Here is a 25,031-nt window from a genome sequence, read left to right as displayed (position 1 = left end):
GACGTGTGGACGAGAAAAACAGAGAAAACGCAGCGTCAAAGGTGTGCGCCTTTTTTGACGTCACACTGTGTGCCACGTTATTGTTTCGGTGAAATGAATTTCTACAATACTATTACTGTTAATTCTACTCTCTGCAGTGTTTAAATGCTTACATATACACACACAGTTACTGTCCCTCCACACATACGACTCGGTTCTGCTTCTATGCCCCATCCTTGTTTACTATTTCCCACCGAGGCTTCTAGACTTCTGATTGGCCAACATTTCTACATGGTTAGGAATATATCGCCACCTGTTGCTTTGGCATGTTCCTAGCAGCGTTTTCCTTCATTTCTGCGTTTACGTGTGGACGGGATTATTTTTTAAAACGAAAACGGAAAATCTCAGTTTTCAAAATACCCGTGTACGTGTGGACGTAGCCTTAAACTTTAGACTTGGCATGGTTGTTGGTGCCAGGCAGAGTATTAGAAATCAGAGGGAAAATGCCAGACTACTACAAATAATTCGAGTTAGGACTCATTACAAGCAACACTTGTAATGAGTCATGTCTAATCTTGAAGCAGATAGGCCACACCAGGTGTCATTCCTGTCAAGACAGGAAAATGGGGCCATATTTGACATGAGCTCACTCAACTGGACAATAGGAGATTGGAAAAACACTGCCTGGTTTTGGTTTCTCTGCTCCAGTATTTAGATGGTGCAAACAACATAAAAGCATAGATCCATACAGCTTTGTATCAGTGACTATAATGGTATGGGAGGATATTTTCTTGTCAGACGTTGGTCTGCTCCTTGGTACCAATTGAGCCTTGTTTAAACACAGCGACCTACCTGAGTATTGTTGCAGACCATGTCAGTCCCTTAATTATCACAGTGTACCCATCTTCTGATGGCTGCTTCCATCAGAAGTCAGCCAGCAGTGCTGGTTTGACACCAGATCCCGGCCAGACCTGTCTGCTATGTGGGCAGTAGGATAATGTTTCATATCACAAAACTCACTTCATCTCAAACAGGTTTCTTGAGATGACAATGAGCTGTACTTAAATGGTCAAAGTCATAAGATCTCAACCCAGTAGATAAGCTTTGATTCACATCATGGATGTGTAGCTGACAAATCTGCAGCAACTGAAGAATATTTCCAACACTTTGTTCTAGCTTTGTGCTAGCAAGGTGTACCTAATAATGTGCCCAGTGAGTGTAAAGGAAATTGATATTATCACATTCTGAATTGAGATGACTGTTGTTGAGATTTGGTGCTATATAAATTGAACTGAATTGAATATAATCACATTTTTGCCACTGAGATGGTATCTACACAAAATACAGTGGCCTATGTAAACATCACTCTATTTTGCAGTGTTAAATAAATATGCTACACATGTCAACAGTATAAGCAGGCTAATGTGGATAATGCAGACCCATCTTGTTAATGTCTGTGAGCCATGTGTGTTTAATCTGTGCCATGCATTAAATGAGGCTTTAGAGAACTGATCATTTAGAATATGATGCTAAAATACAATCAGGTTTCAGCAAAGAAACAAAGAAACCAAGTGCACATTGGTGGCCGAGATGAAGTAGCAGTCTCAGGCGAAGTTTAGGGTGTTCATGTTGTCTGACTCATCAAAAAGCTGTTTGGGTTTAGCTCAAGAAAATTGAAACATTAAAATAATGAAAATATAAACAATGAAATGCAGTAAATGTTTTCTAAGAAGAAAATACATCATGATCAGGAGATCAACTGTCTCAAAACAGACACCCCCAAAAATCAAACATTTTTCATTTCAAATCAGATGATTCAAGATTGTAATGCAAAAAAAGAATCACATTTTAACACAGATGAAAAAAATTACAGTTTAGTATATAGTGATTATAAGTAGTAAGTTCTTTGTTCTATTTCATCAGTAAAAGTCAGAACTTAGAGGTCTTTCCCTGCTGTTGTTTGAAGAGGGAACTGAATTTTGTCTCACAGCTGAGTCTTCTAATATTCAAATGGCCACACTGTTTTCTAACTCTGCCGGATCCATGTAGGTGTATGGCACTTCTAAACGCTTGTTTCTGGCTTTAATAACTAAACTTAAATCTTCAAGCTCCATCTGAAAATCCTTTAGTATTTTGCGAGGAATTTCCTCAATGAAATGCTCCTCCGGGTACTGGCCAAGAGGGACCTGATGAGAACAATGATACATTTAAGTTTTCTTCAACAAAATTCAATTAAAACAATTATTTGTTTTTATTCAAAATAGGCTCTTGGAATGATTGTATACAGTTGTAATGTGTTTACAAAAATTAAATTCAGACATAATTCCTGTCATTCTTAATGAAATCTTTGCTGCTTACAAAGTCACTGGACTGCTTGCTGAGTAACCACACGGTGGCCATGCCCTTAACTGTTACATTGACGTCAGGGAAGGTCGCCAACATTGTGGCCTCGCTTGTCGTCCCCTTTGTGGTCGGTGGCGGGAGTTGCAGGGAGATGGGAGTGTTGGGCATCCAGCCACCATAGTCATACTGCATTTGATCAAGAAGTAAAAGATAACTGATTAAAAAGTAAAATGATGGTGTAATAATGGCGTTTAATGTATAATTCCTTCTTTCTTTCTTTTTTTATATTGGTGATATAGTACCTGTAGTTTTATGGTACTATTTATATAATTATTCACATTTTCTCTTTGCATGACCAGTTTAGTTTAACTTCACTGATTTTGGAAGAAATGCCTCAACAACTGCAGCTTGTCAGTACCATGACTGGGTATAAACAGAGTATGTTAGAGAGCCAGAGTTTCTCAGATGTAAATATACATAAATACAGTTTGGTTTTAGAGCAACACATGCTCTCATCCAGATGACATCTTTTTCAGAGAAGGACTTACATATTTCAGCAAGACAGTGCTGAACCCCATATTGCATCTATCACATCATAGTTTCATTATGGAAGAGTCTGGATGCTGAACTTGCCTTGCTGCAGACTAGACCATTCACCAGTTGAAAACATTTGATACATCATGAAATGAAGAACAGGATAAAGACCCAGGACTGTTGAGCAGCTAGAATCCTAAATGAGATGGATCATCATTGCTCTCCCAAAGGTCTCCTAGGTTCTCAGATGTTCATGCACTGTTGTTTAAAAAAAAAAAAGTGAAACTGTTTATACAAGGACTCACCTGTCCAGAGTTCACGGCTGCATGCTGGGCTGAGCAAGTGAAGATCACCATGGTGACAAACTTGACCAACTCAGTCACACAAGTAAATGTCTGAGGAATTCCTGTTGAGCAGAAAACCCCCCCCCAGCATCAATTGCATTGAGGTGAACAAACAAAGATTGGATTTATGTTTGGATTATAATTATATATACTGTTTATGATACACCCTCTGGTGCCCCTGGACACATCATCAGTGATGTAACATCTCAGTACTAAGGATCAATCAACTTTATCATAATAAGAACTGAACATTTCTTTGAAGCCAACCTGTTTCTGCTTGAGAAAAGAAACCATGTTCAAAAATGTCCAAAATCCACTTCTGAAGTTCAGAGTCCTGCTGGACTTCACTGTCACTCTTGTAGTAGTAGCCGAGCATTCCCTGCACAAACCTTTGAGAAATTGGATGAAATATGCTTTCATTATTTATTTCATTCATTTTACTTAGGGATGGTAGATATCTGTAAGTATTAGACACACCTTTCATTTTAAGAGAAGTACTAACACCTTCTGAGAAACTTTAATTTAAAAAATTGAACAATGTTTAACATTAGTCTGTACTTAAAGCTGAACTTAATATACTAATGTCTCATCTGAGTGCCTACAGGAACCACAGAACTTCCTGTGGTACTTGCTTAGCTTGATCACTCAACCATCCTACGCGGCGCCTCCTATTTTGACCTCGGGACTTCCAGGCCATACTCCGCACCAGCCACTTGATTATGGCGCTCCATGCCCCTGCCTGCTAGCATCTTGCAGTCTACTCTTATGTGCTGGATTATCTCAGGGGCATTTTTACACAGCATGCAACTGGGGTCTTGCCTGATGTGATAGACCCCAGCCTCTATGGGGCTTGTTCCTGTGCTGCCAAGATTAGTGTCTCTGTGTTGTCTTTCACTCCAGCTTTGTCCAGTCACTGGTAGGATTTCTGGATGTCAGCCACTTCCTCTATCTGCCTGTGGTACATTCCACCAGCAGATAGAGGAATGCCCCACAGGAAGTGGTGTGGGGCATTGAGTCATAGGCCTTTTGTAACCAATCCAGGCAGTGCACAGGTTGGTCAGCCTAGTCTTGCAGTTTTAAGCGACTGCTTTGTCTACCAGTAGCTGGTGTTTTGCTCTTCTGGTATTTCCATTTTCAGTGTCTCTCATCGACTAGAAGCTGGTTCATTTGTGCTGTCAGACACTCGTGGACTGCAGTCAGCTTCTTCAGCCAGTAGGCGTGAATCAAGTCAGGGCCTGGTGCTGTCCAACTCTTCATACTGGAGACCCTTTCTTGAATGACTCTGTTCACGGAGATTGCTGTGGTCTGCTCTTAGATCCACTAGCCACTGAGCATTGATGCCATGGGTTGGGTTCTTCTCCCATATGCTCTTCCACTATTGCTCTGTTTCCAGCCTTGGTGCTGCTATTCTCATATTGTTCCCCTGCCATTAAGAGTACACCATGGCTGGTTCTGTGGAGAACAGCTGGTTTATTCTCCTGCTTTCTATCTCTTTGGTGTACCTCTTCAAGTTTGCCAAGGCTATGAGTCTTTGCTTGGCCGTAGCACCTTTTTCATTGCACCTTTCTGCAGCTCCGATAGTTGGCTAACCTCCCTCCGTGCTACCCTTATCTTGGCCTCTATTCTCCTTCTCCATGTAGGGCACTGCTCCTTGTGGCTGTTGAACTTGTAGCGAAGTATCTCACTGATCACTGTTGCCGTGGTGTAGATCAGCTGGTTAGTCTCAGTCTTGTCCATAGTGCAGCATTCACATCATCTAGTATACGGGTGTCAAACTCCAGGCCTCGAGGGCAGGTGTCCTACAGGTTTTAGATATCACGCATGTGAATCGAATGATTAGTTCATAACCAGACCTCTGGAGAACTTCAAGACATTTTGAGGAGGTAATTTATCCATTTAAATCAGCTGTGATGGATCAAGGACACATATAAAACCTGCAGGACACCGGCCCTTGAGGCCTGGGGTTCGACACCCCTGATCTAGTAGATCTTCTGAGGGTACTTCACATAGTCTTAGTAACCAGCCATGAAGGATCCAGGTTTCCAGCTTTGCCATGATCTTATCTCTCAGGTCAGTTCCTCTCGTGCTCAATGATCCTTCTTCCATCGCACTTGGGGCCCCCACCCAATCTCAGGTGGAGGTGATGATATCTCCCCCTTGACCTGTCATCCTAGCTTCCCCTTGCCGTAGCATTTGTGTTGTACCTCGTCAATCTCTAGCTGTCTGAGCAGTTCCATCTTCTGAATGTTGGAAAACATTCCCCAAGTTGTTTCGCCATCAATCTGGATGCTGGGTATCGAAGATTCCATAGGTCCCTCATCCTAGTCACGTAACCCTTCCACTGGGGTTACTTGCTTAGTAGCATTCCAACAGCGCCTGTTTTCATCTCTTTCTTGTGTGTTAATTTTGTGTTCATTTTTTCAATGATCTTTTATTGGGAAACCAAATTGAAAAAATAATGTTCCCGGTCCTGGGCCAACTCCCAGAATCCGGGAGGAGGCCCAGGGGCAGACCCAAGACACGCAGGAGAGATTATATCTCTTGGCTGGCCTGGGAACACCTTGGTGTTCCCCCAGACAAGCTGGAGGAGGTAGCTGGGGAGAGGGAGGTCTGGGCTTCTCTGCTTAGGATGCTGCCCCCGCGACCCGGCCCCCGATAAGCGGAAGACGATGGATGGATGGAAAACAGAATTGTAAAATGACATAAATAAAATAAAAATAATAAACTAACAAATAATAAAATATTATTGTTATAACAGAACTGCAGCAGCTTGGTGGCGTCATTAAGAGGGCAAAACTACCATACCTGTGGATGATATCCCAAACCTTTAGGCCATCATCCCTGTAGTAGAAGTTTGGCACAGCTTCTAGGCCACGTTCAGCAATGTTATCTGGCATACAGAGGGAGCTGTAGGTCATTGAGGACACTGACCTCTTCAGGATTGTAAACATGCCCTCTCCACCTGATGATGCAAACTAGAGAATGGGTAGCTCACAGTTAGAGACAAATGTTGTACATGACACTGAAAAAGAAACAGTTATTTAGGTAAAGGTCTAGTGAGTGTGCTGTTCTTTGCATACCTGAGTGAAAGCGCCAATCTCAGAAATGAGAAGGCGTCGAGCTAAGAAGTTGATCTGCAGAGTGTAGCGTGTGTGAAGTTTGAGGAGCTGAGGGAAAGAGGGAACTCTGTTAGTGCTAGATTGGGGCAAAACTTTGGCATTTATTATGCTGAGATACGCTGTTGCACAATCAAATGTCCTTTGTGGACACATTGATAAACTCAAATGCTTTCAACGTTATTTAAAATTATTTACAAACCAAAACACTGAGTTTCAGCAAACGTCAGTTACCTTGTACAGAGGATGCACCATGGGCACGTTGCGCAGCAGTGACACTGCAAAAACCTCAGCCAGCAAGTGCGTGCGCAGAAGGTGAGCATTGAGCTGATGGTGATTGAAATCTGCACTTCTTACAAAAATCTTGGCGATCAACCAGTCGTACTCAGAATCAGTAGGAAGAAAGATCGGATTGTCATCTGATGGAGTCTGCTTCAGCTATACAAGGACAGGGTCAAGTGATAAGTCAAATTATTAGTTATTTTTAATATCCGTCTTTCTTCTACAGCATGTCTTTTGTCCTTCTCCCTCTCCCCTCACTCCCAACTTGTCGTGGGAGGTGGCTTCTGACAGAGGTTTCTTCCTGTTAAAAAGGGAGTTTTCCTTTCCAGTTGCCAAAGTGCTTGCTCACAAAGAATTGCCTGATTATTGGGATTTTCCTCTCATATTTACCATAGAAAATATATATATTTTGCTATGTAAATAAAGCTCATCTGAACTGAATTACCTGAATAGCAATCGGCATTAGTTTATTATCAGGATCTTTGTGGAGCAGGACGAGAGGAGCCATCAAGTACTGCTTCTTCCCATTGATGGTGTTTGCTTTCACTCCATCCAGAAGCTTGTAGTCACACAGGAATATGTTCCCTTTCTGTTTGAAAGTTCAGGTTATTTCAGCAGTGTGTATATTCAGTGAATGTGTAAGTGCATTTATTGCAATGACCAAGTAGCTGATTTAAGAAACATTTCTTTCTCCTTTTTTTGTGTCTTTCTACAGTCACCTTCATTTCATCTGCAAGGTCGCAACGACTGCGGGGAAAGACCATGTCATCAGTGACAGGGAAGTTACTGGGCAGGGTTGTACAACACTGGATCAAAATGGGGTTGACACCATTTAGAAACTGGTAGCCAAAGAAAGCATCTTCTTTCCAGTGTTCCTGAACATATTCTGCAAAAAAAAAAAAGAAAAAGAATATGTTCCTTTTTTAAACTAGCCTACAAATTTTGCTACATTTCTAACTTTGTGTCAGAAGTTCAGTGTCTGAGAGTCTTGATTATGTGAAATGTATAAAAAGTCATAAGCTCTCTCTAGTGAGCTTTATTAGATATTGAAACCATATTCTACTTGTTAGATCACCTGTCATAAGATAAAATGAGACTTTATATTCTCAGTTTTAAACATCAATCAATAGCTATAAACATATATAATATATATGTTTTTGCAGAACAGACTGTATAATGTTCTTATTATTCAGGAAAATCGACTATGTATACTGATATAGTAATACTTCAAAGGTAACAGTTAAGTACATATTATTATGCACAAAGTATAAGTACTCGATACTCCAACTATGATGTTAGTTACCTGATATTTCAGTCTTTTTGCAGCAAAACACTCGATTGATGCTGTCAATATTATCCCACTTCTCCTTACGGTTATCCAGTCCCTTCAGCTTCAGCTCAGTCAGTCTGAAACAGAAGAGCACATTCATCTTATTTCTTTATTATATTTAACATAGTTATAGTTTTGATAGGTAAAGAGAAAAAAAAGAACTTCACCCTGTGGAAGCAGTGTAGACAAACTCTGTAGTTTTGGTGAAGGAGAACTGAACCTCTGATGGCAGAAAAATTGGGTTTTGTGCCTTCAAGGAGTGAGGTATTCCCTCTGCATATGCATCCCAGCTGAGAAAAAGAAATTGCAGTTTCAATTCACAAAACATAATATATGAATAATATAGTTTACAATGCATTTTTTAATTAATCCCAGCAGACAAACAATATATTGTAATGCTTAATTTTAAGGTTAAATATCATTAGTATTAGGATATTCAGCTATAACTGGACAGCATTTGTATTCTAGTTTCAGGAGCTGTAAGGCCAAAATATGTATAAGCTCTGAATTCTCACCGATAGTCTTCCTCTCGCTGCTGAATCTCTTGCTGCCGACTGTACCTGCCAAGATGATGGTTGTCTTCAAAGACTCTCAGAGCTAATTAAGAAAAAATGGTTTCAAGTTGTTCTTGTAAATATGGTATATACTGTATTAGGAAACTGCTTCAGCCTCATTACAAACTTTGTTTTACATCTGCAATGGTTTGAACAAGATTTAAGATGAGCACAGTTTCCCAAACCTTTTCCATCTTTGAAGCGGTGCACCTTGCTATCAGCAATCCAGCGGTAGACGGGAAAGCTGTAGATGTCTCCTTCAGGGGATTTCACTTCCACCTTGGCACAAAACCAATCAACTTCTGGGAACAGTGGGAGAGACTGTTTGTCTAACTCTATCAGCACAAGATTTCCAAGGGAAGTGGAGCAGGACACCTTAAACTTTGATACCTAAAGAAATGACATAGCAGTTTGTGCTGAGCTGTAACACTCGAGCATACAATTCCTCTTATAATTTACTTTGGTCCATGAAGTGAACTGTTTGCTTTGACCATCTTCATGGTGATAGATTTCAACTTTACATAAATCACAGTTAATAATTCCCTTATTTCCCTAAAAGTTTGCATGTATAATGTCATATAGGGAACCTGAAAAAATCATGAAGGTGGCCATCCCAGACTTACAGCTCCTCTGACGAAGGATGTAGCCCCTTTCAAGCCCATGAGCCACTTGCGATCACTCTCCCCATCTGTGCCCACCAGCTTAATGTAGACATTGTTGAGAGTAGTGGAATTAAGGCGATCACCAGTGAATACGGTCACTTTATACTGCACCATTTTTCAAATCCTGGTAGGGGGAGAATTATAATCACTCTTAGCACTGATTTGGAAATGTAAGCAGTTAAAATTGTGACATCACAATTAAAAGAATTTGAAGACATTATCTAAATGCCTTTTTTGACCCACAATTTCTGACTGAAATCCTGTGAAAATATCTCTTACCTTTGTAAATGAGACGAGGAAGTTTCTTAGAATAACTGTTCTGTCAGAACTTGCCCCTTTTTATTTACTCAGTTTAGTGGGAGTGTCCGCCTTCCCTGCTGCGGCACCACCGACCACGCCCGCCACAGTGTAGATACAACACTGGTTCATCCTTTGAGTGATTTTTATGCTTGAATGATTCTCAGGTCACTGTTCACAGGCACCCACATGGTCAGTGAGGTGCCTAGATCCTCCACTTTTAAATGTCTCACAGCGCAATGCTTAGCATATTTTGGTTCCTGCAACTGGTCCGTCGGTTATTGTCTCCCCCGAAACACTTCTCTTGTGCTTTTGGAAATCAGTTTTTTCCTATTTCTATTTTATTTTTTTTCCATTTCCGTTGTGTTTTGTGTGCTTTTGCAGCGGTTTTCATATTGCTGGTGTTTTCTTTAGTTGCAGTCCGTTTGGCCTCTCAGGGCCACCGTAACCACCAGTGTAATGTGCCTCTACATAGAATTGTATCCTTGTTGGACTGTTTATAGGAAAATAAAAATCTGTTATTTTTGTTAATGAGCCAGAATAATAACTAAACAATGGCTCTGTGAGCATGGTCATGAAATCAAAGTGGGTAGTGGTAAATACAGTTAAGTTGTTTTGCCTCCGTTAATAATTATATTATGTAAAAAAAAAAGTTTAAATGGTGTGGTGATATTTGTTCACTGATTTCAGGAGTTTGGTGGGCTTCAAGTTGTTGGTCCATCTATGGGGGATACAAAAGTGGAAAACGTATTCATGTGCAGCAAACTGGAATGAAGGGCGGAGTTTCCTTCCACGAGAAAAAATATGTTTGCACAATCATCAGTCAACACTCACTTTGCTGTAATGTGTGCAGCACAATAGTTTTTGTGTTAAATATCAGTAGAGTTAAAGAGAAAAGGATTTTAAATGTGTCTGCAAGTGCATAATCCTCAGGTAAAACCAAAACGTTCCTACTAATACTTATCACTCTAGTTTTCTGTAGTAACTATTGGCACATACTCAGTTAAAAGGCACTTCAGTGCAGTAACAACACTAAATTGGTTCAACAACCACCCTGAGACAACCTAAACATTAGACCAAAGGATTAAAAATACACTGATTCGGGTACCACTTCCTGCTACAGTGTAAGGTTACAGTGAAAAGGTGTTTGTTTGATTGTGGCTTTCACTGAATTTGTGTTTTAGATGGTGAAACTAAGTGTGAGAATAGGATTACAAAACCTGCCTCTGCTAGTCATGCAGAACAGGTATGAAGTGACTCGTATTCACGGAATTGCTATTCTCTCAATTCCAGTAAAAGGTTAGAAATTAGGTTGAAATCAATAGCAAGAGCAGACTCGCTTTAAAGTATGAAGTATAAAGTCATTTCATGACCTGCATGATTCAACGGTACAAGCAACACTTGTAATGAGTCATGTCTAATCTTGAAGCAGATAGGCCACACCAGGTGTCATTCCTGTCAAGACAGGAAAATGGGGCCATATTTGACATGAGCTCACTCAACTGGACAATAGGAGATTGGAAAAACACTGCCTGGTTTTGGTTTCTCTGCTCCAGTATTTAGATGGTGCAAACAACATAAAAGCATAGATCCATACAGCTTTGTATCAGTGACTATAATGGTATGGGAGGATATTTTCTTGTCAGACGTTGGTCTGCTCCTTGGTACCAATTGAGCCTTGTTTAAACACAGCGACCTACCTGAGTATTGTTGCAGACCATGTCAGTCCCTTAATTATCACAGTGTACCCATCTTCTGATGGCTGCTTCCATCAGAAGTCAGCCAGCAGTGCTGGTTTGACACCAGATCCCGGCCAGACCTGTCTGCTATGTGGGCAGTAGGATAATGTTTCATATCACAAAACTCACTTCATCTCAAACAGGTTTCTTGAGATGACAATGAGCTGTACTTAAATGGTCAAAGTCATAAGATCTCAACCCAGTAGATAAGCTTTGATTCACATCATGGATGTGTAGCTGACAAATCTGCAGCAACTGAAGAATATTTCCAACACTTTGTTCTAGCTTTGTGCTAGCAAGGTGTACCTAATAATGTGCCCAGTGAGTGTAAAGGAAATTGATATTATCACATTCTGAATTGAGATGACTGTTGTTGAGATTTGGTGCTATATAAATTGAACTGAATTGAATATAATCACATTTTTGCCACTGAGATGGTATCTACACAAAATACAGTGGCCTATGTAAACATCACTCTATTTTGCAGTGTTAAATAAATATGCTACACATGTCAACAGTATAAGCAGGCTAATGTGGATAATGCAGACCCATCTTGTTAATGTCTGTGAGCCATGTGTGTTTAATCTGTGCCATGCATTAAATGAGGCTTTAGAGAACTGATAATTTAGAATATGATGCTAAAATACAATCAGGTTTCAGCAAAGAAACAAAGAAACCAAGTGCACATTGGTGGCCGAGATGAAGTAGCAGTCTCAGGCGAAGTTTAGGGTGTTCATGTTGTCTAACTCATCAAAAAGCTGTTTGGGTTTAGCTCAAGAAAATTGAAACATTAAAATAATGAAAATATAAACAATGAAATGCAGTAAATGTTTTCTAAGAAGAAAATACATCATGATCAGGAGATCAACTGTCTCAAAACAGACACCCCCAAAAATCAAACATTTTTCATTTCAAATCAGATGATTCAAGATTGTAATGCAAAAAAAGAATCACATTTTAACACAGATGAAAAAAATTACAGTTTAGTATATAGTGATTATAAGTAGTAAGTTCTTTTTCAGCTATTTCATCAGTAAAAGTCAGAACTTAGAGGTCTTTCCCTGCTGTTGTTTGAAGAGGGAACTGAATTTTGTCTCACAGCTGAGTCTTCTAATATTCAAATGGCCACACTGTTTTCTAACTCTGCCGGATCCATGTAGGTGTATGGCACTTCTAAACGCTTGTTTCTGGCTTTAATAACTAAACTTAAATCTTCAAGCTCCATCTGAAAATCCTTTAGTATTTTGCGAGGAATTTCCTCAATGAAATGCTCCTCCGGGTACTGGCCAAGAGGGACCTGATGAGAACAATGATACATTTAAGTTTTCTTCAACAAAATTCAATTAAAACAATTATTTGTTTTTATTCAAAATAGGCTCTTGGAATGATTGTATACAGTTGTAATGTGTTTACAAAAATTAAATTCAGACATAATTCCTGTCATTCTTAATGAAATCTTTGCTGCTTACAAAGTCACTGGACTGCTTGCTGAGTAACCACACGGTGGCCATGCCCTGAACTGTTACATTGACGTCAGGGAAGGTCGCCAACATTGTGGCCTCGCTTGTCGTCCCCTTTGTGGTCGGTGGCGGGAGTTGCAGGGAGATGGGAGTGTTGGGCATCCAGCCACCATAGTCATACTGCATTTGATCAAGAAGTAAAAGATAACTGATTAAAAAGTAAAATGATGGTGTAATAATGGCGTTTAATGTATAATTCCTTCTTTCTTTCTTTTTTTATATTGGTGATATAGTACCTGTAGTTTTATGGTACTATTTATATAATTATTCACATTTTCTCTTTGCATGACCAGTTTAGTTTAACTTCACTGATTTTGGAAGAAATGCCTCAACAACTGCAGCTTGTCAGTACCATGACTGGGTATAAACAGAGTATGTTAGAGAGCCAGAGTTTCTCAGATGTAAATATACATAAATACAGTTTGGTTTTAGAGCAACACATGCTCTCATCCAGATGACATCTTTTTCAGAGAAGGACTTACATATTTCAGCAAGACAGTGCTGAACCCCATATTGCATCTATCACATCATAGTTTCATTATGGAAGAGTCTGGATGCTGAACTTGCCTTGCTGCAGACTAGACCATTCACCAGTTGAAAACATTTGATACATCATGAAATGAAGAACAGGATAAAGACCCAGGACTGTTGAGCAGCTAGAATCCTAAATGAGATGGATCATCATTGCTCTCCCAAAGGTCTCCTAGGTTCTCAGATGTTCATGCACTGTTGTTTAAAAAAAAAAAAGTGAAACTGTTTATACAAGGACTCACCTGTCCAGAGTTCACGGCTGCATGCTGGGCTGAGCAAGTGAAGATCACCATGGTGACAAACTTGACCAACTCAGTCACACAAGTAAATGTCTGAGGAATTCCTGTTGAGCAGAAAACTCCCCCAGCATCAATTGCATTGAGGTGAACAAACAAAGATTGGATTTATGTTTGGATTATAATTATATATACTGTTTATGATACACCCTCTGGTGCCCCTGGACACATCATCAGTGATGTAACATCTCAGTACTAAGGATCAATCAACTTTATCATAATAAGAACTGAACATTTCTTTGAAGCCAACCTGTTTCTGCTTGAGAAAAGAAACCATGTTCAAAAATGTCCAAAATCCACTTCTGAAGTTCAGAGTCCTGCTGGACTTCACTGTCACTCTTGTAGTAGTAGCCGAGCATTCCCTGCACAAACCTTTGAGAAATTGGATGAAATATGCTTTCATTATTTATTTCATTCATTTTACTTAGGGATGGTAGATATCTGTAAGTATTAGACACACCTTTCATTTTAAGAGAAGTACTAACACCTTCTGAGAAACTTTAATTTAAAAAATTGAACAATGTTTAACATTCGTCTGTACTTAAAGCTGAACTTAATATACTAATGTCTCATCTGAGTGCCTACAGGAACCACAGAACTTCCTGTGGTACTTGCTTAGCTTGATCACTCAACCATCCTACGCGGCGCCTCCTATTTTGACCTCGGGACTTCCAGGCCATACTCCGCACCGGCCACTTGATTATGGCGCTCCATGCCCCTGCCTGCTAGCATCTTGCAGTCTACTCTTATGTGCTGGATTATCTCAGGGGCATTTTTACACAGCATGCAACTGGGGTCTTGCCTGATGTGATAGACCCCAGCCTCTATGGAGCTTGTTCCTGTGCTGCCAAGATTAGTGTCTCTGTGTTGTCTTTCACTCCAGCTTTGTCCAGTCACTGGTAGGATTTCTGGATGTCAGCCACTTCCTCTATCTGCCTGTGGTACATTCCACCAGCAGATAGAGGAATGCCCCACAGGAAGTGGTGTGGGGCATTGAGTCATAGGCCTTTTGTAACCAATCCAGGCAGTGCACAGGTTGGTCAGCCTAGTCTTGCAGTTTTAAGCGACTGCTTTGTCTACCAGTAGCTGGGTCATTCTTACTATTCGGTGCCATTTGAGTCCTAATGACATAATATGGTATATTTAGTGTAAAACTTGTCTAATGCTTATTTCTAAATCATTTTCTTGTATGTTTAACCCCCCTCTACCATAGAACACATTGATATATACACAGGATAAATACATTAAAAGTAAATTACTTTTATTTTAGCACAAGTCACTAAAGTACTATGTCCCCAGTCATGCTTGCTCGACTTTAGTTACAAATATAACTTAAAAATAAATAAATAAATCTAGATTTTTCATAATTTCTGGATTGGCTTATTTCTAATGTTCCTCATCAAATGTTCTTTTTTATTATTAATGCATGTTTAATACTTAAAATCTTTAAAAAATGTTGTGTCCCTGAATCAACTGTCACCCCTGTTACTCTGATAAGAATTCCATAGAACACATCACCTGATTATTCTTTTAGTCACATGACACTCCCAGATGTAACATATTTTGGAGGGAAAACTTTCAAGAAGAAGACGAGTAAGTACCACTCTTTAATCAACCCTTTTTTCAATGTTTTAGCAAGATTTTGTAATGTGGCAAAGCATAACACGTCCAACCTGTTACGCTTATTAATAGTGGAAACAAATTTTTTTTTGTAATTTTTATAATATGGCTAATAAACATGTTAAAAATGGTTCTTAGTGGTCACCATGTACTAGCTTGTTGTTCATCATACTAGTAGTAATGGCTAAGTTTAGCATAAAATCTCCCCCCTGTTACCGTCACCCCTGTTATTGCTATGCACTGTAACAGGTCTCTTTGGTCTCTTTGGTTATTGGGAGGGAATGAATCAGCAAAATTAAGTTACTTAAAAATGGAGCCAATTTTTTTTTTTATATTCCCTTTGAATCTAAAAACAATCTTTTGAAATTACACTGTGTCTTAAAACTGAACCTGTCTTCTTTCAATATAATGCTTGTTTAAAATACTTCCTTGAAATTTCCTTGCAGATTTTAAAAAGGGACATTGTAGCTTTTAGAAAATGTAAATATTACTATAACTGTGTATTCAAAACAGTTATTAATAGAAAATTGAATGTCCTGTAACAGGGTGGACATTTGGCACGTCATGGGTAAAGACTGTGATTTTAAAAAATATTATAATATAATATCCTTAGCTGGACCAATACATTTTTCTTATAGGTTGAAAATCCCTCTTTTAGATGAAATGTTAAAATAATTCAAAATGTTGTATTTTTTGATGAAGAGTGATCACACTGAAATGGCACCGAATAGTAGGAATGACTCAGCTGGTGTTTTGCTCTTCTGGTATTTCCATTTTCAGTGTCTCTCATCGACTAGAAGCTGGTTCATTTGTGCTGTCAGACACTCGTGGACTGCAGTCAGCTTCTTCAGCCAGTAGGCGTGAATCAAGTCAGGGCCTGGTGCTGTCCAACTCTTCATACTGGAGACCCTTTCTTGAATGACTCTGTTCACGGAGATTGCTGTGGTCTGCTCTTAGATCCACTAGCCACTGAGCATTGATGCCATGGGTTGGGTTCTTCTCCCATATGCTCTTCCACTATTGCTCTGTTTCCAGCCTTGGTGCTGCTATTCTCATATTGTTCCCCTGCCATTAAGAGTACACCATGGCTGGTTCTGTGGAGAACAGCTGGTTTATTCTCCTGCTTTCTATCTCTTTGGTGTACCTCTTCAAGTTTGCCAAGGCTATGAGTCTTTGCTTGGCCGTAGCACCTTTTTCATTGCACCTTTCTGCAGCTCCGATAGTTGGCTAACCTCCCTCCGTGCTACCCTTATCTTGGCCTCTATTCTCCTTCTCCATGTAGGGCACTGCTCCTTGTGGCTGTTGAACTTGTAGCGAAGTATCTCACTGATCACTGTTGCCGTGGTGTAGATCAGCTGGTTAGTCTCAGTCTTGTCCATAGTGCAGCATTCACATCATCTAGTATACGGGTGTCAAACTCCAGGCCTCGAGGGCAGGTGTCCTACAGGTTTTAGATATCACGCATGTGAATCGAATGATTAGTTCATAACCAGACCTCTGGAGAACTTCAAGACATTTTGAGGAGGTAATTTATCCATTTAAATCAGCTGTGATGGATCAAGGACACATATAAAACCTGCAGGACACCGGCCCTTGAGGCCTGGGGTTCGACACCCCTGATCTAGTAGATCTTCTGAGGGTACTTCACATAGTCTTAGTAACCAGCCATGAAGGATCCAGGTTTCCAGCTTTGCCATGATCTTATCTCTCAGGTCAGTTCCTCTCGTGCTCAATGATCCTTCTTCCATCGCACTTGGGGCCCCCACCCAATCTCAGGTGGAGGTGATGATATCTCCCCCTTGACCTGTCATCCTAGCTTCCCCTTGCCGTAGCATTTGTGTTGTACCTCGTCAATCTCTAGCTGTCTGAGCAGTTCCATCTTCTGAATGTTGGAAAACATTCCCCAAGTTGTTTCGCCATCAATCTGGATGCTGGGTATCGAAGATTCCATAGGTCCCTCATCCTAGTCACGTAACCCTTCCACTGGGGTTACTTGCTTAGTAGCATTCCAACAGCGCCTGTTTTCATCTCTTTCTTGTGTGTTAATTTTGTGTTCATTTTTTCAATGATCTTTTATTGGGAAACCAAATTGAAAAAATAATGTTCCCGGTCCTGGGCCAACTCCCAGAATCCGGGAGGAGGCCCAGGGGCAGACCCAAGACACGCAGGAGAGATTATATCTCTTGGCTGGCCTGGGAACACCTTGGTGTTCCCCCAGACAAGCTGGAGGAGGTAGCTGGGGAGAGGGAGGTCTGGGCTTCTCTGCTTAGGATGCTGCCCCCGCGACCCGGCCCCCGATAAGCGGAAGACGATGGATGGATGGAAAACAGAATTGTAAAATGACATAAATAAAATAAAAATAATAAACTAACAAATAATAAAATATTATTGTTATAACAGAACTGCAGCAGCTTGGTGGCGTCATTAAGAGGGCAAAACTACCATACCTGTGGATGATATCCCAAACCTTTAGGCCATCATCCCTGTAGTAGAAGTTTGGCACAGCTTCTAGGCCACGTTCAGCAATGTCATCTGGCATACAGAGGGAGCTGTAGGTCATTGAGGACACTGACCTCTTCAGGATTGTAAACATGCCCTCTCCACCTGATGATGCAAACTAGAGAATGGGTAGCTCACAGTTAGAGACAAATGTTGTACATGACACTGAAAAAGAAACAGTTATTTAGGTAAAGGTCTAGTGAGTGTGCTGTTCTTTGCATACCTGAGTGAAAGCGCCAATCTCAGAAATGAGAAGGCGTCGAGCTAAGAAGTTGATCTGCAGAGTGTAGCGTGTGTGAAGTTTGAGGAGCTGAGGGAAAGAGGGAACTCTGTTAGTGCTAGATTGGGGCAAAACTTTGGCATTTATTATGCTGAGATACGCTGTTGCACAATCAAATGTCCTTTGTGGACACATTGATAAACTCAAATGCTTTCAACGTTATTTAAAATTATTTACAAACCAAAACACTGAGTTTCAGCAAACGTCAGTTACCTTGTACAGAGGATGCACCATGGGCACGTTGCGCAGCAGTGACACTGCAAAAACCTCAGCCAGCAAGTGCGTGCGCAGAAGGTGAGCATTGAGCTGATGGTGATTGAAATCTGCACTTCTTACAAAAATCTTGGCGATCAACCAGTCGTACTCAGAATCAGTAGGAAGAAAGATCGGATTGTCATCTGATGGAGTCTGCTTCAGCTATACAAGGACAGGGTCAAGTGATAAGTCAAATTATTAGTTATTTTTAATATCCGTCTTTCTTCTACAGCATGTCTTTTGTCCTTCTCCCTCTCCCCTCACTCCCAACTTGTCGTGGGAGGTGGCTTCTGACAGAGGTTTCTTCCTGTTAAAAAGGGAGTTTTCCTTTCCAGTTGCCAAAGTGCTTGCTCACAAAGAATTGCCTGATTATTGGGATTTTCCTCTCATATTTACCATAGAAAATATATATATTTTGCTATGTAAATAAAGCTCATCTGAACTGAATTACCTGAATAGCAATCGGCATTAGTTTATTATCAGGATCTTTGTGGAGCAGGACGAGAGGAGCCATCAAATACTGCTTCTTCCCATTGATGGTGTTTGCTTTCACTCCATCCAGAAGCTTGTAGTCACACAGGAATATGTTCCCTTTCTGTTTGAAAGTTCAGGTTATTTCAGCAGTGTGTATATTCAGTGAATGTGTAAGTGCATTTATTGCAATGACCAAGTAGCTGATTTAAGAAACATTTCTTTCTCCTTTTTTTGTGTCTTTCTACAGTCACCTTCATTTCATCTGCAAGGTCGCAACGACTGCGGGGAAAGACCATGTCATCAGTGACAGGGAAGTTACTGGGCAGGGTTGTACAACACTGGATCAAAATGGGGTTGACACCATTTAGAAACTGGTAGCCAAAGAAAGCATCTTCTTTCCAGTGTTCCTGAACATATTCTGCAAAAAAAAAAAAAGAAAAAGAAAAAGAATATGTTCCTTTTTTAAACTAGCCTACAAATTTTGCTACATTTCTAACTTTGTGTCAGAAGTTCAGTGTCTGAGAGTCTTGATTATGTGAAATGTATAAAAAGTCATAAGCTCTCTCTAGTGAGCTTTATTAGATATTGAAACCATATTCTACTTGTTAGATCACCTGTCATAAGATAAAATGAGACTTTATATTCTCAGTTTTAAACATCAATCAATAGCTATAAACATATATAATATATATGTTTTTGCAGAACAGACTGTATAATGTTCTTATTATTCAGGAAAATCGACTATGTATACTGATATAGTAATACTTCAAAGGTAACAGTTAAGTACATATTATTATGCACAAAGTATAAGTACTCGATACTCCAACTATGATGTTAGTTACCTGATATTTCAGTCTTTTTGCAGCAAAACACTCGATTGATGCTGTCAATATTATCCCACTTCTCCTTACGGTTATCCAGTCCCTTCAGCTTCAGCTCAGTCAGTCTGAAACAGAAGAGCACATTCATCTTATTTCTTTATTATATTTAACATAGTTATAGTTTTGATAGGTAAAGAGGAAAAAAAAGAACTTCACCCTGTGGAAGCAGTGTAGACAAACTCTGTAGTTTTGGTGAAGGAGAACTGAACCTCTGATGGCAGAAAAATTGGGTTTTGTGCCTTCAAGGAGTGAGGTATTCCCTCTGCATATGCATCCCAGCTGAGAAAAAGAAATTGCAGTTTCAATTCACAAAACATAATATATGAATAATATAGTTTACAATGCATTTAGCAGACAAACAATATATTGTAATGCTTAATTTTAAGGTTAAATATCATTAGTATTAGGATATTCAGCTATAACTGGACAGCATTTGTATTCTAGTTTCAGGAGCTGTAAGGCCAAAATATGTATAAGCTCTGAATTCTCACCGATAGTCTTCCTCTCGCTGCTGAATCTCTTGCTGCCGACTGTACCTGCCAAGATGATGGTTGTCTTCAAAGACTCTCAGAGCTAATTAAGAAAAAATGGTTTCAAGTTGTTCTTGTAAATATGGTATATACTGTATTAGGAAACTGCTTCAGCCTCATTACAAACTTTGTTTTACATCTGCAATGGTTTGAACAAGATTTAAGATGAGCACAGTTTCCCAAACCTTTTCCATCTTTGAAGCGGTGCACCTTGCTATCAGCAATCCAGCGGTAGACGGGAAAGCTGTAGATGTCTCCTTCAGGGGATTTCACTTCCACCTTGGCACAAAACCAATCATCTTCTGGGAACAGTGGGAGAGACTGTTTGTCTAACTCTATCAGCACAAGATTTCCAAGGGAAGTGGAGCAGGACACCTTAAACTTTGATACCTAAAGAAATGACATAGCAGTTTGTGCTGAGCTGTAACACTCGAGCATACAATTCCTCTTATAATTTACTGTGGTCCATGAAGTGAACTGTTTGCTTTGACCATCTTCATGGTGATAGATTTCAACTTTACATAAATCACAGTTAATAATTCCCTTATTTCCCTAAAAGTTTGCATGTATAATGTCATATAGGGAACCTGAAAAAATCATGGAGGTGGCCATCCCAGACTTACAGCTCCTCTGACGAAGGATGTAGCCCCTTTCAAGCCCATGAGCCACTTGCGATCACTCTCCCCATCTGTGCCCACCAGCTTAATGAAGACATTGTTGAGAGTAGTGGAATTAAGGCGATCACCAGTGAATACGGTCACTTTATACTGCACCATTTTTCAAATCCTGGTAGGGGGAGAATTATAATCACTCTTAGCACTGATTTGGAAATGTAAGCAGTTAAAATTGTGACATCACAATTAAAAGAATTTGAAGACATTATCTTATCTCTCCTCCTTGAATCGCTACCTTATCGTGGTGGAGGGGTTTGTGTGTCCCAGGGATCCCAGGGGCTATGTTGTCTGGGGGCTTTTGCCCCCTGGTAGGGTCTCCCATGGCAAACTGGTCCTGGGTGAGGGACCAGACAAAGAGCGATTCAGAAGACCCCCATGAAAAGAATATCGAGGGAACAGTTTACCCTGCCCGGGATAGGGTTACCGGGGCCCCGCCCTGGAGCCAGGCCCGGGGAGGGTGCCCGAGGGCGAGCGTCTGGTGGCCGGGCCTTAGTCCATGGGGCCCGGCCGGGCACAGCCCGAAGAGGAGACATGGGCCCATCCTCCCGCAGGCCCACCACCCGCAGGAGGCGCCATAGGGGTCGGGTGCATTGTGAGCCGGGTGGCGGCCAGGAGCGGAGGCCCTGGCGGACCGACCCCCGGCTGCCAAGACTGGCAATAGGGACATGGAATGTCACCTCTCTGGTGGGGAAGGAGCCTGAGTTGGTGCGTGAGGTTGAGAGGTACCGGCTAGATATAGTTGGGCTCACCTCTACGCATTGTCTGGGCTCTGGAACCAGTCTCCTGGAGAGGGGCTGGACTCTGTCTCAGTCTGGAGTTGCCCCTGGTGAGAGGCGGCGGGCTGGGGTGGGTATTCTTATATCCCCTCGGCTTGCTGCCGGTACGTTGGGGTTTTTCCCGGTGGACGAGAGGGTTTGTTCCCTGCGCCTTAGGGTCGGGGAACGGGTCCTGACTGTCATCTGCGCTTATGCGCCGAGTGGCAGTTCGGAGTACCCAGCCTTCTTAGAGTCCCTGGGGGGGGTGCTGGAAGGTGCTCCACCTGGAGACTCTGTTGTCCTGCTGGGAGACTTCAATGCTCACGTGGGTAACGACAGCGAGACCTGGAGGGGCGTGATTGGGAGGAACGGCCTCCCTGATCTGAACCCGAGCGGTGCTTTGTTATTGGACTTCTGTGCTAATCACAGTTTGGCCATAACGAACACCCTGTTCGAACATAAGAGTGTCCATAAGTGCACGTGGCACCAGGATGCTCTAGGCCGTAGGTCGATGATCGATTTTGTAATCGTATCACCAGACCTGCGACCATATGTTCTGGACACTCGGGTAAAGAGAGGGGCTGAGCTGTCAACTGATCACCACCTGGTGGTGAGTTGGATCAGGTGGCGGGGGAGGACGCTGGACAGACCTGGTGCACCTAAACGCGTAGTGAGGGTGTGCTGGGAACGTCTAGCAGAGGCCCCAGTCCGCGAGATCTTCAACGCACACCTCCGGCAGAGCTTCAACAGCATTCCGAGGGAGACTGGGGACATTGAGTCCGAATGGACCATGTTCAGCGTCTCCATTGCCGAAGCTGCTGCATTGAGCTGCGGCCGCAAGGTGGTTGGTGCCTGCCGTGGTGGTAATCCCCGAACCAAATGGTGGACACCAGAGGTGAAGGGAGCCACCAGGCTGAAGAAGGAGGCCTATCGGGCTTGGTTAGCCTGTGGGACTCCGGAGGCAGCCGACAGGTATCGACAGGCCAAGCGGAATGCGGCTCGGGCAGTGGCTGAAGCAAAAACTCGGGTGTGGGAGGAGTTCGGAGAGGCCATGGAAAAAGACTTTCGGACTGCCTCGAAGAGATTCTGGCAAACCGTCAGGCGTCTCAGGAGGGGAAAGCGGTGCTCTACCTGCACTGTGTATAGTGCTGGCGGAGCGCTGTTGACGTCGACTGAGAAAATTGTCGGGCGGTGGAAGGAATACTTCGAGGACCTCCTTAATCCCACTGACACGTCTTCCGGGGAGGAAGCAGAGTCTGGGGATGAGGGGTGTGACCCACCAATTTCCGGGGGCGAGGTCACTGAGGCAGTTAAACAACTCCTTGGTGGCAGAGCCCCTGGTGTCGATGAGGTCCGCCCCGAGTTCCTGAAGGCTCTGGACGTTGTAGGGCTGTCTTGGTTGACACGTCTCTGCAATGTTGCGTGGAGATCAGGGGCAGTACCTGTGGACTGGCAGACCGGGGTGGTGGTCCCCATCTTCAAGAAGGGGGACCGGAGGGTGTGTTCCAACTACAGGGGGATCACACTCCTCAGCCTCCCCGGGAAAGTCTATGCCAGGGTGCTGGAGAGGAGGGTTCGTCCGCTAGTCGAACCTCGGATACAGGAGGAACAATGCGGTTTTCGTCCTGGTCGCGGAACACTGGACCAGCTCTTTGTCCTCTCGAGGATACTTGAGGGTGCATGGGAGTTTGCCCAACCAGTCTACATGTGTTTTGTGGACCTGGAGAAGGCATTCGACCGTGTCCCTCGGGGCGTCCTGTGGGAGGTGTTGCGCGAGTATGGGGTGTCTGGCCCATTGCTACGGGCCATTCAATCCCTATACAACCGTTGCAAGAGCTTGGTTCGCATTGCCGGCAATAAGTCGGACTCGTTCCCGGTGGGTGATGGGCTCCGCCAGGGCTGCCCTTTGTCTCCGGTTCTGTTCATAATTTTTATGGACAGGATTTCTAGGCGCAGCCAAGTGGCGGAGGGCTTTCGCTTTGGTGGCCTCAGAATCTCATCTCTGATTTTTGCGGATGATGTGGTTCTGTTGGCTTCATCGGGTGAGGGCCTCCAGCTCGCACTGGAGCGGTTCGCAGCCGAGTGTAACGCAGCGGGAATGAGGATCAGCACCTCCAAATCTGAGGCCATGGTTCTCAGCCGGAAAAGGGTGGAGTGCCCACTCCGGGTCGGGGATGAGTTCCTGCCCCAAGTGGAGGAGTTCAAGTATCTCGGGGTCTTGTTCGCGAGTGATGGGAGAAGGGAGCTGGAGATCGACAGACGGATTGGGGCTGCGGCTGCAGTAATGCGGACGCTGCACCGGTCAGTCGTGGTGAAGAGGGAGCTGAGTGTAAAAGCGAAGCTCTCAATTTACCGGTCGATCTACGTCCCTACCCTCACCTATGGCCACGAGCTGTGGGTAGTGACCGAAAGAACGAGATCGCGGATACAAGCGGCGGAAATGAGCTTCCTCCGAAGGGTGGCTGGCCTCTCCCTTAGAGATAGGGTGAGAAGTTCGGCCATCCGGGAGGGGCTTAGAGTAGAGCAGCTGCTGCTCCACATCGAAAGGAGCCAGCTGAGGTGGTTCGGGCATCTGGCAAGGATGCCCCCTGGGCGCCTCCTGGGCGAGGTGTTCCAGGCATGTCCCACCGGGAGGAGGCCCCGGGGCAGACCCAGGACATGCTGGAGAGATTATATCTCTCGGCTGGCCTGGGAACGCCTTGGTATTCCCCCGGACAAGCTGGAGGAGGTGGCTGGGGAGAGGGAGGTCTGGACCTCTTTGCTTAGGCTGCTACCCCCGCGACCCGACCTCGGATAAGCGGATGAAGATGGATGGATGGATGGATGAAGACATTATCTAAATGCCTTTTTTGACCCACAATTTCTGACTGAAATCCTGTGAAAATATCTCTTACCTTTGTAAATGAGACGAGGAAGTTTCTTAGAATAACTGTTCTGTCAGAACTTGCCCCTACAATTTCTTTTTATTTACTCAGTTTAGTGGGAGTGTCCAGTCAGTTGCATCAATCATGTATTGCGATGAAATGCCAGATAAGGTTATCCAAATAACCTATAAACTGCACCACTCTTTTTATTGAGCTGTCAAAGCCCTTGACACTGCTGATTTGTCATTTTCCTAGAGGTTATTGGAACTAGGCCTTTCAGATGAAGGCTGGTTTACTAATTACCTTTCTGACTGCAAGCAGTGCGCACAGTTTAACGGTCTCTCTTTGAGTTTTTAAAGTGTCACTAATGGAGTGATCTGTCTTACATTATTTGATATTAATGTTAAGGCAAAAGCTAAATATATTTTATCATTTATATGTAGATGACACAATTATTTTTGTGCTCATACCACCAACATGGTTTTCCAACAATTACAATTAGCTTTTGATGAGCTCGGGCTCATTTTAAATGGAAAGAAGTCATAGTGGTTCAAGTACACAGAGTATGGCAGAGTATGGGCAGTATTTCCCTCTACTGTACCTTTTCAAGGTTTTTCTATTGAAACTCATAAAAAACTCTTTACTCCTCCTTGACGATGGTGATATAGTTTG

At 42.5% G+C, this 25,031-nt stretch overlaps 2 protein-coding genes across 2 annotated transcripts; both read right to left on the bottom strand.

Moving 5' to 3' along the window:
• Positions 1-1,430: 1,430 nt before the first annotated feature.
• Positions 1,431-9,498, bottom strand: LOC146707662 (hydroperoxide isomerase ALOXE3-like). Its single transcript, XM_085459140.1, has 15 exons — positions 9,424-9,498; positions 9,106-9,268; positions 8,668-8,872; positions 8,444-8,525; positions 8,096-8,218; positions 7,902-8,005; positions 7,318-7,484; positions 7,044-7,187; positions 6,551-6,754; positions 6,281-6,367; positions 6,006-6,175; positions 3,468-3,589; positions 3,162-3,262; positions 2,338-2,508; positions 1,431-2,165 (listed from the first exon to the last, which is right to left on the bottom strand). The coding sequence occupies exons 2-15, from the start codon at positions 9,256-9,258 to the stop codon at positions 1,986-1,988; spliced, it is 2,013 nt and encodes a 670-aa protein (XP_085315266.1). The 5' UTR covers positions 9,259-9,268; positions 9,424-9,498; the 3' UTR covers positions 1,431-1,985.
• A 2,242-nt stretch (positions 9,499-11,740) lies between these two features.
• On the bottom strand, positions 11,741-24,640 carry LOC146707661 (hydroperoxide isomerase ALOXE3-like). The gene is made up of 15 exons (XM_085459137.1): positions 24,390-24,640; positions 20,690-20,852; positions 20,252-20,456; positions 20,028-20,109; positions 19,693-19,815; positions 19,498-19,601; positions 18,907-19,073; positions 18,633-18,776; positions 18,140-18,343; positions 17,870-17,956; positions 17,595-17,764; positions 13,778-13,899; positions 13,474-13,574; positions 12,650-12,820; positions 11,741-12,477 (listed from the first exon to the last, which is right to left on the bottom strand). Exons 2-15 carry the CDS (start codon positions 20,840-20,842, stop codon positions 12,298-12,300), a joined length of 2,013 nt encoding a protein of 670 aa, XP_085315263.1. The 5' UTR covers positions 20,843-20,852; positions 24,390-24,640; the 3' UTR covers positions 11,741-12,297.
• Positions 24,641-25,031: the final 391 nt, after the last annotated feature.

This window comes from Copadichromis virginalis, linkage group LG6, assembly GCF_057382275.1.
Source record: "Copadichromis virginalis isolate Kocher_CV1m ecotype Utaka linkage group LG6, C_Virginalis_male_GT1.1, whole genome shotgun sequence".
Lineage (NCBI taxonomy): Eukaryota > Metazoa > Chordata > Actinopteri > Cichliformes > Cichlidae > Copadichromis > Copadichromis virginalis.
Note: the sequence above shows the minus strand (reverse complement) of the source record. Positions and strands in the feature narration are given on the sequence as shown.